Source organism: Mastigoproctus giganteus, chromosome 7, assembly GCF_048544385.1.
Source record: "Mastigoproctus giganteus isolate SK-2022 chromosome 7, ASM4854438v1, whole genome shotgun sequence".
Taxonomy (NCBI): domain Eukaryota; kingdom Metazoa; phylum Arthropoda; class Arachnida; order Uropygi; family Thelyphonidae; genus Mastigoproctus; species Mastigoproctus giganteus.
In genome coordinates, this window is record NC_143581.1 from 118,110,404 (window position 1) to 118,120,756 (window position 10,353).

Here is a 10,353-nt window from a genome sequence, read left to right on the forward strand (position 1 = left end):
TGAAGTTTTCTGAGCAGCGCAGACGGGCTGCAAGAGTAGCTCATGGTGTATTGTCAATGACATATAGAAATTTTTCTAGCAGGGATAAGGAGGTGATTATTCCCTTGTATAAGGCAATGGTCAGGCCACACCTAGAGTACTGTATACAGATCTGGAGGCCTCATTTCAAGAAGGATGTAGAGATGCTGGAACAGGTACAGAGAAGGGCAACAAGATCGGTGAATGGAACAAAGGGGTGCTCTTACGAAGAAAGGCTTAAGTTTTGCAAATTACAGTGTCTGGAGACCAGGCACCAGCGAGGTGATCTGATAGAGGTGTATAAAGCCTTGAATGGTTTGAGCATGCTCAATGTGGATGGGATTTTTCCTCTCGCTCAGAATAACCGCTTGAGTCGGCAGAAATTAAAACTGAGGAAAGATGGTTGTAGGATAGATGTGAGGAAGTTTGCCTTTAGCCAGCGGGTGGTTGATTGCTTTATAGGTGACAAGCTTCTTTCTCAACTTAATAAGATCAACAATGAATATAATATATTACAGAGAGAAAACCCATGTTTGCGTACAAGGTTACAGCGAATGGATGAGAGAGGAAATGATATAATGAGACACTCATTCATCACACTATGCGAGTATATTGTGGCACCTGTTACTTGTACCACTTATTCGCCACCTCTCAATGTGGTGTAAGACAACAGCCTCCATAACAGGGTGCATTTCACCCCGGCATATCGATTAATAGTGGAATCCAATGGCCTATATGGTGGGACACATGAAATGAGATGGTGCGAGTCTTGAGCATAATACAATATCCTAATATTAGATCGGGGGTTACAATTAAAATGCTACTCGCCCGAATAATTAGAAATAAACGCTCTAACAATCTTTTTTTTAGAATATTTGGTGTTTGTTGGAGGTCTTAGTTTCCTTCAATGAGGCTTCCTTATTCACATACATTAGCATTAGCATTAACAGAGACATACGATGCAAGAAAGCAAGCTTATGCAGCATCAGTCAAAAAAAAAAAAACCGCTCCCATTTCACCCCTCCATTTGTTCCAAATACCTGTCCAGCTCAGCCTTAAATTTATTTAGGCTATCAACTTCCACAACAAAAGATGGAAGTCTGTTCCACCAGTCAACTACCTGCTGGCTAAAGGCAAACTTCCACACATCCATCCTAGAACTCTTTCCTCAATTTGAATTTATGCCCTCTCAGGCGATTATTCTGAGCAAGAGGAAGAATCCCATCAGCACTGAGCATGTTCAAACCATTCAAGGCTTTATATACATACATACATACATACATATTCTTTATATACATACATATACATATTCTATTATTGATATTGAGGTTATCATAGATATCCTCTCAGATAGGCCAGACAAGCTCTACTTACTACCTGGGAGTCTAAAACGCTGATGGAACTGATATTCGGGTGACACTCAAGTCAAGTGGACCCAATTTTGGCGAAATCCGGACAGTCTGTGACAGCCAAATCCTCTCCTTGCACCTTCACGATGGTGGGACTGTTAGTAATCCTAGGTATAACCTCCAGGCACAAGTGCATAGTGGGTGACCACCCAGACACAGGTGTAGACCAAGATAAGCAGGGGTCGAGGTGTAGCGCCCACACCACATGGAGGAATGCCGGCCCTCTATGTTACCAGGCAGTACTAGGTGGTAAATGACTCATCAACCGGTGCAATACCACCACTGTTTAGTCGAGGAACCCATGTTTAGTCTCTAGAGCTAAGATCTGGTCAACCCTTCCCCATCTCTTCCATCATGCAGTATGACTTATGACTTTTGAGGTTATGATGAACGTCGTGGCGAGATCCAATATTCCTTACATTTCGAGGGTACAGCTCTAAAACGGTGTTCGCAGGCCGGCCGCTAGTTAGTACACCAGACTGAACCTATTGGTAACTCTCTAGGAGGGTTCCGGATCAGCTAGTGTATAATCTTGCTACCTCTACTCTGCCAGATAGTGACTGGAGGGAGTCCGAGTAGTGTGTATGTGGGGAGGATTGTCGAGGCCACGTTATGTCAAGGATCTGGGTATATTCTTACCACATGTACGCCATATCCAAAAATTTCATTACTTCATAAAGCATGTCCCACCCACTTTTTCTTACTATTGAATACACCATGAATTGTCAAACTAATAGAGCAAGCTTATCTGTGAAAAGATCTAAACCTCCCAAGCACTTCCTAATTCATTTCACAAATATATGTGGTCTCAATTCTAACCTCAACGATGTCCATTTCCACTTGCAGTCTGCCAAACCCCATGTACTTTTTCTGACAGAATCTCAGTTATCGGTTGATTCGAACTACTGCTCATCTCAGATGCCCAAATTATTTGCTGTATGATTCCTGTCGCCTCAAAGGTGGTACTTGTGCATATGTCCGTTCTGATATTCCCTGTGAGAGACTTGGCAATTTGGAATCTCCTCTCTTTGATCTTCTCTGGCTTAAAATCTCTCTACCTCATTGTGTCAAATTCATCTGTTGTCTCTACCATTCTCCCAACTCCACTAATCACTTGGAGCTCTTTGACTTCCTCTCTTTGCAAGTTGATTTTCTCCAGTCCAACTTTCCTAACAGTGAGGTAATTTTCCTTGGTGATTTTAATGTTCACAACTCCAGCTGGCTTCTGTTTTCTAGTCACACCGACCCAGCAGGTCGACATGCTGAGGCTTTTGCAATTACTAATGACCTTGCACAGATTATTCATTTACCTACAAGAATACCGGACAATCCTAATCATACAGCCAATACGCTTGATCTTTTTCTCACAAACAACCCTTCTAAGTACATGGTCGAAGTGAGAGGTCCTTTAGGCACTTCAGATCACAACTTGGTGATTGTCTCTTCTCCAATGGAACCTTTATCTCATGGCTATTCCCAACCTCGTGTTGTTTGGCATTACAAGAATGCAAAATGGGATGACCTGCAAGCCTTCTTTTCTTCTTTTCCTTGGTCGGATTACTGTTTCAAAACTTCTGATGTCAACGTTTGCTCAGATCGTGTCAGTGAAATTATTCTTGCAGGAATGGAATCCTTTATCCCACACTCCACTTTAAAATCTCGTCCTTTATCTAAACCTTGGTTTTCCAATAAATGTGCTAAGGCTGTTCAAGAGAAGAATGTTGCATATTGTAATTGGCTTGTTTCCAATTCTTTAGTTTCATTTTCTGCCTACACCAAAGCTCGCAACAATTCTAAAGCAGTTATTAATCAGTCCAAACTAAAGTCTGAACAGACTAAGAGTAGAAAATCTGCTTCTTGCCCTAATGGTAGCCGAGCATTCTGGTCTCTTGCCAAAGCTATTGGCCGCAACTTTTGCCCATCTCTGCTCCCACCTCTGTCCAAACCAGATGGTTCTGTTGTCACTTCAGCCAAGGATAAAGCTGACCTGCTGGCATCCCATTTTTCTTCCAGCTCATGTATTAATGATCTTGATAAAACACCTCCCACCATTCCCAACGCTTCCATTCATTGCCTCCTGTGGTCTTCCGTCAAAAGGATATCAGAAGCAATTTGATGAATGTTGATGCTAAGAAAGCTCCAGGTCCTGATGATATTTCTCCGCTTGTTCTCGAAACCTGTGCTCCTGAACTTACTCCTATTCTTTGCCGCCTGTTTTCACTTTTTTATTCCAAAGTGTTTTTCCTTCTGCTTGGAAATTTGCTCATATCCAGCCAGTTCCTAAAAAGGGTGACAAATCCCTCCCATCCAATTATCGTCCCATTGCAATTACTTCTACTCTTTCTAAAGTAATGGAGAAATCAATTAACCGCCAACTCTTAAACTACCTAGAAACCTTCCGTGTGATCAACGATCGCCAGTATGGATTCCATCAGTCTCGATCCACTGGTGATATTCCAGCTTATATTACCCATTTATGGATTAATTCAATGGAAAGATTTGCTGAAACACAAGTAGTTGCTCTTGACATCTCAAAGGCTTTCAATCGTGTTTGCCATAAAGGTCTTCTAAACAAACTTCCATTTTATGGTTTGCCAACTGTTTTTAGTAATTGGTTATCCAGTTTTCTCTCTGATCGCTCACTGAGGGTGATGGTAGATGGCTCTCTGTCTTCTAACTTCTCCACTAATGCCGGTGTACCCAAAGGTTCAGTTCTTTCCCCCACTCTTTTCCTCTTGTATATTAATGACTTTCTTCCATTGACTGAAAATCCTATCCATAGTTTTCCCGATGATAGCACATTGCATTCCACTTTCCATTTTGAGAAACCTTGCCCTGCTCAATCAGCTTCAACTTCTCGAAAATCTGCTACCAATTCCTTAAATACGATCTTCAGGTAATTCTCCAGTAGGGCAAAGACAACTTAGTTGATTTCAATCCTTCTAAAACTAGTCATGGTTTATATCTCGCAAAAAGGATTCTTCTGCTTCTATGCTTATCTTTGGTGACACTCCAATCTCTAGGCAAAATGATATATCTCTTTTGGGGGATTACCCTAACTTCTAATCTCTCCTGGCACATGCACATTACAAATATTTCTTCCTCTGCATTCATAAAACTTGGTTTTCTCTTTCGTTCTCGCCTTTACTTTTCTTCCAAACAGCTGCTTACTCTGTATAAATCGCAAATCTGCCCTACCATGGAATATTGTTCCACATCTGGGGTGGTGCCCCCAAAACCTCTCTCAGGCTTCTTGATTCCATTCAGAAGAATGGAAGGCAGTTAGGTTAATTAATGATTCATCTCTAACAGTCTCTCCACTCGCTGTCTCATAGACGTACTCTTCCTGCTGCATGACTCTTCTACAGATATTTCCATGGGCACTGTTCTTCTGAATTGGTTTCTATAATTCTCGCTCTCTCTCTCTCTCTTTCAAAAAAGTCTGAACACGTGCAGCCACCAGCCAACATACATTTACTGTCCAACTTCAAACTCAAAGAACCAACTTTTCATCTTCCTCGTTTATTCATTCAACTGCCGTTTTCTGGAACAACCTTCCTTCATACGTATTTCCCGACAATTACAGTCTACAAAAGTTCAAGTCCAATATCAACAAATATCTTCTTTCGTCTTCTCAACCTCCAACCCAAGCACGGTACTAAGTACTATAGGTTCTAATACCCCTCGTGTTTGGGGTTTACATAAAAAAAAAAAAAAAATTACATATATTCCTTATTCACATATATATTCTACAAAACATTGCGCAACATTAATTAGTAGCCATTAAATGAGATTTTTCTCTCTAAACAACCAGTAATACCACATGGTAAAAATTAGTTCATTTAATTAAGTAAAAATCAGTTCATTTAGCCTTGGACTAAATGTACTATACAGCTATGTAACGTTATGGGAACCTTGCCCGTATCTATCTTCAGATCATAATTAACTGTAAGAGCAGAAAAACAAATTGTTACAATTAATTTATGCATTACTACAAACAATAAATGAAAGTAAAATAAAGTAAAAGTAAATAAGATGCTGGATTATCTATTAACTGCCTCCTGTCTCGCCAAATGACTTTCCTTCTGTCAAAGGGTACTGCTAACAATTAATTATTTCCTCTATTTGCATAAAACTAACAAATTATATATAACTGGTTTGTAGTAATGGATAATTTAATGAATTAATTGTAACATTTGTTTTTGTCCTTTAGTGCAGCCAAGTATTATGTGATGATGGGTTACAGCAAGGTTTCGGAAAAGTTAACTAATTGTATAGTACAGTGCTCCCCCCTGGAACTGGTCTATGGACACGCAGGGGCCTGCGACCCCTGGGTGTCCGTAGACCAGGGGGTCTGCGAAATACCCTCTGGAACTGGTCAAATTATTCGTTCTACGTGTAGCAAACTGATGATAAATAAAGTTATTATATATTTATGCAAATGGAAAAATAAGAATAAAGTTGAGTTGCTTTAAACATAAAATTGAATTTTCTTTTCAGAACATCCAGTGTTCAAACATATATACACACACAGAGACACATATATACTGTGTATATACAGGGTGTCTCAAAAATACTAGTACAAACGTTTAGGGGAGGTAGGTAACATTTAAAGGAATGTGAATCGCATAGGAACCCATAACCGGAAACGTCACAGGAAAGTAGTAGCAGAGGCACAAGAAGCAGAAATGACACAAGACAGTAATTAGTGGCAAACATTCATTTGACATCATATTAATAATGGAGTATGAGATGGATTCATTTCATGATGTTACAACAGATGCTCAAAGGTTCCACCATGAAACGCGATGCATGCGTGACACCGATGCAGCATCGATTGGCGGATACGGTCGAACACACCTGGAGTGTCTTTGACAGTAGCAGCAGCGTAGACCATTTCCATCTCCACAGGCGATTCATACACGATAGATTTCAGGGCCCCCACAGAAAGAAATCGAGGCTCGATAAATCAGGTGGCCAGGCAACTGGTCCACCATAGCCAATCCATCGACGCCCAACACGCCTGTTCAAATGGTCACGAACACATCTTCCATAATGGGCAGGCACCCCGTCATGTTGAAACCAAATGTTGCATCTCACATTTGCTGGGACATCATCATGTAACTCTGGTAGAACTTGTTCAAGAAAGATCCGATATTTAGCAGAGTTCATGAGGATGGTAACAGGTATGGGCCAACTAAGCAGTCACCGACCATACCTGCCCACACATTTATTGGGAAGCGATGTTGTACCGCATGGAGGTGCACACCGTGTGGGTTGTCGTGAGCCCACACATGAGCATTGTGCTGATCGAATAAGCCTTCCTGAGTGAAATCATCCGTTAACAAAATATAGGCTAAAAAATTCAAGTCTTGAACACTTTCTTGGAGAAACCATTGCACAAAAGTCACACATGCAAGATGATCTTGGGGGAACCCTTTGGAGATGAAAGGGGTGTAAGGAATCGTCGTGCCAGACACGCTGTACACTGCAACGAGACGCTCCTAAGGCAGAGGCAATGGCACGTGTGCTAGTAGTAGGATTATTCTGGACAGCATTTAACACACTTTCTTCCATGGAAGGAGTTCACGTCGAACATGGTCTGCCGGCACTACTCCTGTTACCTCTAAATGACCCATAATCACACAAATTTTGATGCACACGTGCAAACAAAACAGTGGTCCGGTACATGTCTGTCTGGGAAGCGTTCTCCATAAATTCGTTGAGCGGCTTGTCCATTGCCCTCTACTAATCCATATACTAGGTGCATGTCTGACAGCTCGCATTTCGTATATCGATGCATGCTCTTCGTGCGGCGACTACTGCTTGAATGAGTAAATCAGAAATTTTCCCTCTGGCAAACTGATGAACAGCGCCGTGTACCGACTTACGGCGACATTTCCGGTTACGGTTCCTACACGATTCACATTCCTTTAGATGTTACCTACCTCCCCTAAACATTTGTACCAATATTTTTGAGACACCCTGTATATATGTATAAAATTTGCCCACATATGTCTGATGACAGCTTTATCACCTTTTATTTTTATTTATTTTATTTTATTTGTTTAATCATTTTACTTTACAGTTTCCCCACCTATAATTGGCTTTGCAAAACATCAGACTTACCTATTCTTACATACTTATATAGATATATATATATATATATATATATATATAGGGGTCCTCAAACTTTTTTGATTTTTGAAGGTGTCCATAAACTTATTTTGATTTTTGAAAGGGTCCGCAGATCTTAGTTTGGGAACCACTGGTATAGTACAAGACAAAAAAAAACTAAAAAAAAAAAAAAAAAAAACCCAAGTGATATAAGAGTGCTTATTTCTAGAGTAAACTTTCATGGAAAATCACCACGGAATGTCATTTCCTAATTATATTAGTAGCTACTAGCTATACAAAAAGCTATGCATCACTCTATGAAGAACACTATGAAGAACTTCATAGAGAAGAACAAATGTACAAATGAAGTACAAATTTTTTCCTGTTACATTAAAATAAAAATTTTGTAAGTTAACATTTTTTTCTTTTGACATGACCATATACAAGACAACCCCGTGATGCTTTTGATTTTGAAAACGTCCAAAATTTCTTGACGTATATCCATGGTAAAAGTTGATTACCAGGCTTTCAAAAACCAAAAGTGAAGTTACATAAATGGGTGTTTTCAGATACCGTATTTTTCATGAAATGATCCGTTTCTAAACACTATACAAAGTATCTATGCATACATATACAGCAATACCTCGCTTAGCACAGCTTCAAACAGCACAGGTTTCACAGCTTTCAATTAAGTTTAAGCCAAAAATTTACTGTACATATTAAAACTCGTTCAATATCCTAGACATGTACTCTACATATATGCCACATTGTTGTAGCCTAGGAATACATACATATATGCCGCAGTGCCAACTCTATTGTCTCACATGCACATGTGCAAATAGCTTCCCTCAGGCAGTCACTAGCAAAGTGCAACTGTGTTCAGTATTCTTAATTCAGTATTCTCCATCTTGACAAGATGACATGATAGTTTCGTTTCACAATTTATTTTTTACTGCTTTAAATACGATCAAAAATATCTTTCCATTTCGGCTAGAAATCGCCTCAACATACATTCTGTTCAGCAGCATGTTTTGCCCCATTTGGCAAATTATTTCAATGGTTTTGAATTACGAAAGATATTGTTAAGTTCAAAAGACTTGGGATTTTAAACTTTTTGACACTGACAATGTACGTGACTGCACTGACTCACATGCAAATGATTTAGATGATGCAACTCTCCCTGAAATTGGCAGCCAAACTGCATATGAAGAAGACGAAAACAATTCTGAAGTGGATAACACTAAAGTGGCACCAAAAAAATTTTCAACAGAAGAATTGGAGAAAGTTTTTCGGGGGGTAGGGTTTACATGGCCTGAAAGGCGATTATGAACGAAGATCCGGATGTTGAACGTAGCATCAAGATACGTCAAATTTTACAAGATGGGTTTTGATGCAAAAAAAATGCTTCTTTTTCTCGGCGTACAAATTTTTGTCTTCACCTTAAGGCGCGGTGCAGTCAAAAACCTGTACACCGAAAAAAAGAAGAGGAGACGACTTCACCGGACTTTATTATTGAAATACCTAAATAAACAATAAAGCTTTTTTCTCATCTCTAATGATGTTACCTTTCATTAATAAAATTTTTGCAATATTTTTAATTTTAAATCTTTTTAATTGGCTATCAACCGCAAACTGTTTTTATTATAATTTGTTTATAAACTGTTTCTCTGGTACACATCAATTAAAACCCATTATAATTATACCTCAATCAGCACGGTTTCACAAAACACGGTACAGTTTCGGTACGTTATCAGTGCTATGCGAAGTATTGCTCGCATAGCACTGATAATTGGTACCGAATATATACTCGATTACTTTTTATACAGAGAAACTGACTGATTTGTCCTCTACTATTCAGTTATCCTTCAGGCACCATCAGAATCATTTTCATCTTTCTATACTCGTATTACTTTTATATTCACATGAGTGCGGGTGTACTTATTCTTTTTTTTCTTTTTTTTTTCACATTAACGATATCAGTATACAGAAAAATTAGGCTTAAGTTGCATTTCGCTGTAACGGTGATACTGAAATTGTATTACGGAACTTTATAATGCGATATAGGATGTTCAGCTTAAATGCTGCTATCCTACACATATTTCGTATACTTACTTTCGAAAGCCTGGAGAAACAATTCATGATCAGTTTGGACAAGTTCACAGCACGAATCTTTCAAGTTTTCCAATGGTTTGTCCCGCTTTTTAGGCGGCATATTGATAAACCAACACTACAGATTCAAAATAATTCGGATAAAAAAATCCGCGGGAAGAGTTTCCATACAAAAGCACATTGGAAGTCGGTCAAATGGAATTATGGGAAAATTCGCTGCCCTCTACGAAAAGTGAACTACTGTATATTTTGGCATTAGAGACGAAGGGTGGTAAAAAAAATGCAGTCATTAAAAAACAAATCAAACACATTATTATTATTATTATTATTATTATTATTATTATTATTATTATCCATATGGTGCAAGGAACCCTGAGGCTTATGCTGCACCAGCCAAAAAAAAATTTGAGTACCCTGAGAGAGAGAGAAGTAGAAGGCATCACCAAGAAAGAGAAAAATGATGATATCCAGCTCAGGACCCTGGACCCTGGGTGTGCCAAGCCCATACTCACCACATGTGAGCCCCTTATGACTTAACTGTTACTGTACACGGGTTCCCAAACTTTCTCGGTTCACGGCGCCGTTAGTGTCTCGGTAATATTTTCACGGTGCCCCTAGGCTAAAGAGAAAAACCTAACAGTCCCGTTTATTAAGTAGTTAGGTCCAAACAACTTTTAAGTCCTAACAACTTAGTAGCCGT

General features: G+C 39.3%; 1 protein-coding gene across 1 annotated transcript in view; it reads right to left on the bottom strand.

Moving 5' to 3' along the window:
* The window catches only part of Su(z)12 (Polycomb protein Su(z)12), a 953,568-nt gene extending 943,781 nt beyond the window's left edge, over positions 1-9,787 (bottom strand). The window contains exon 1 of the mRNA XM_090377077.1: positions 9,657-9,787. Within this exon, the coding sequence (XP_090233203.1) occupies positions 9,657-9,756 (100 nt within the window). The 5' untranslated portion in view covers positions 9,757-9,787. The remainder of the gene's footprint in view (positions 1-9,656) is intronic.
* Positions 9,788-10,353: the final 566 nt, after the last annotated feature.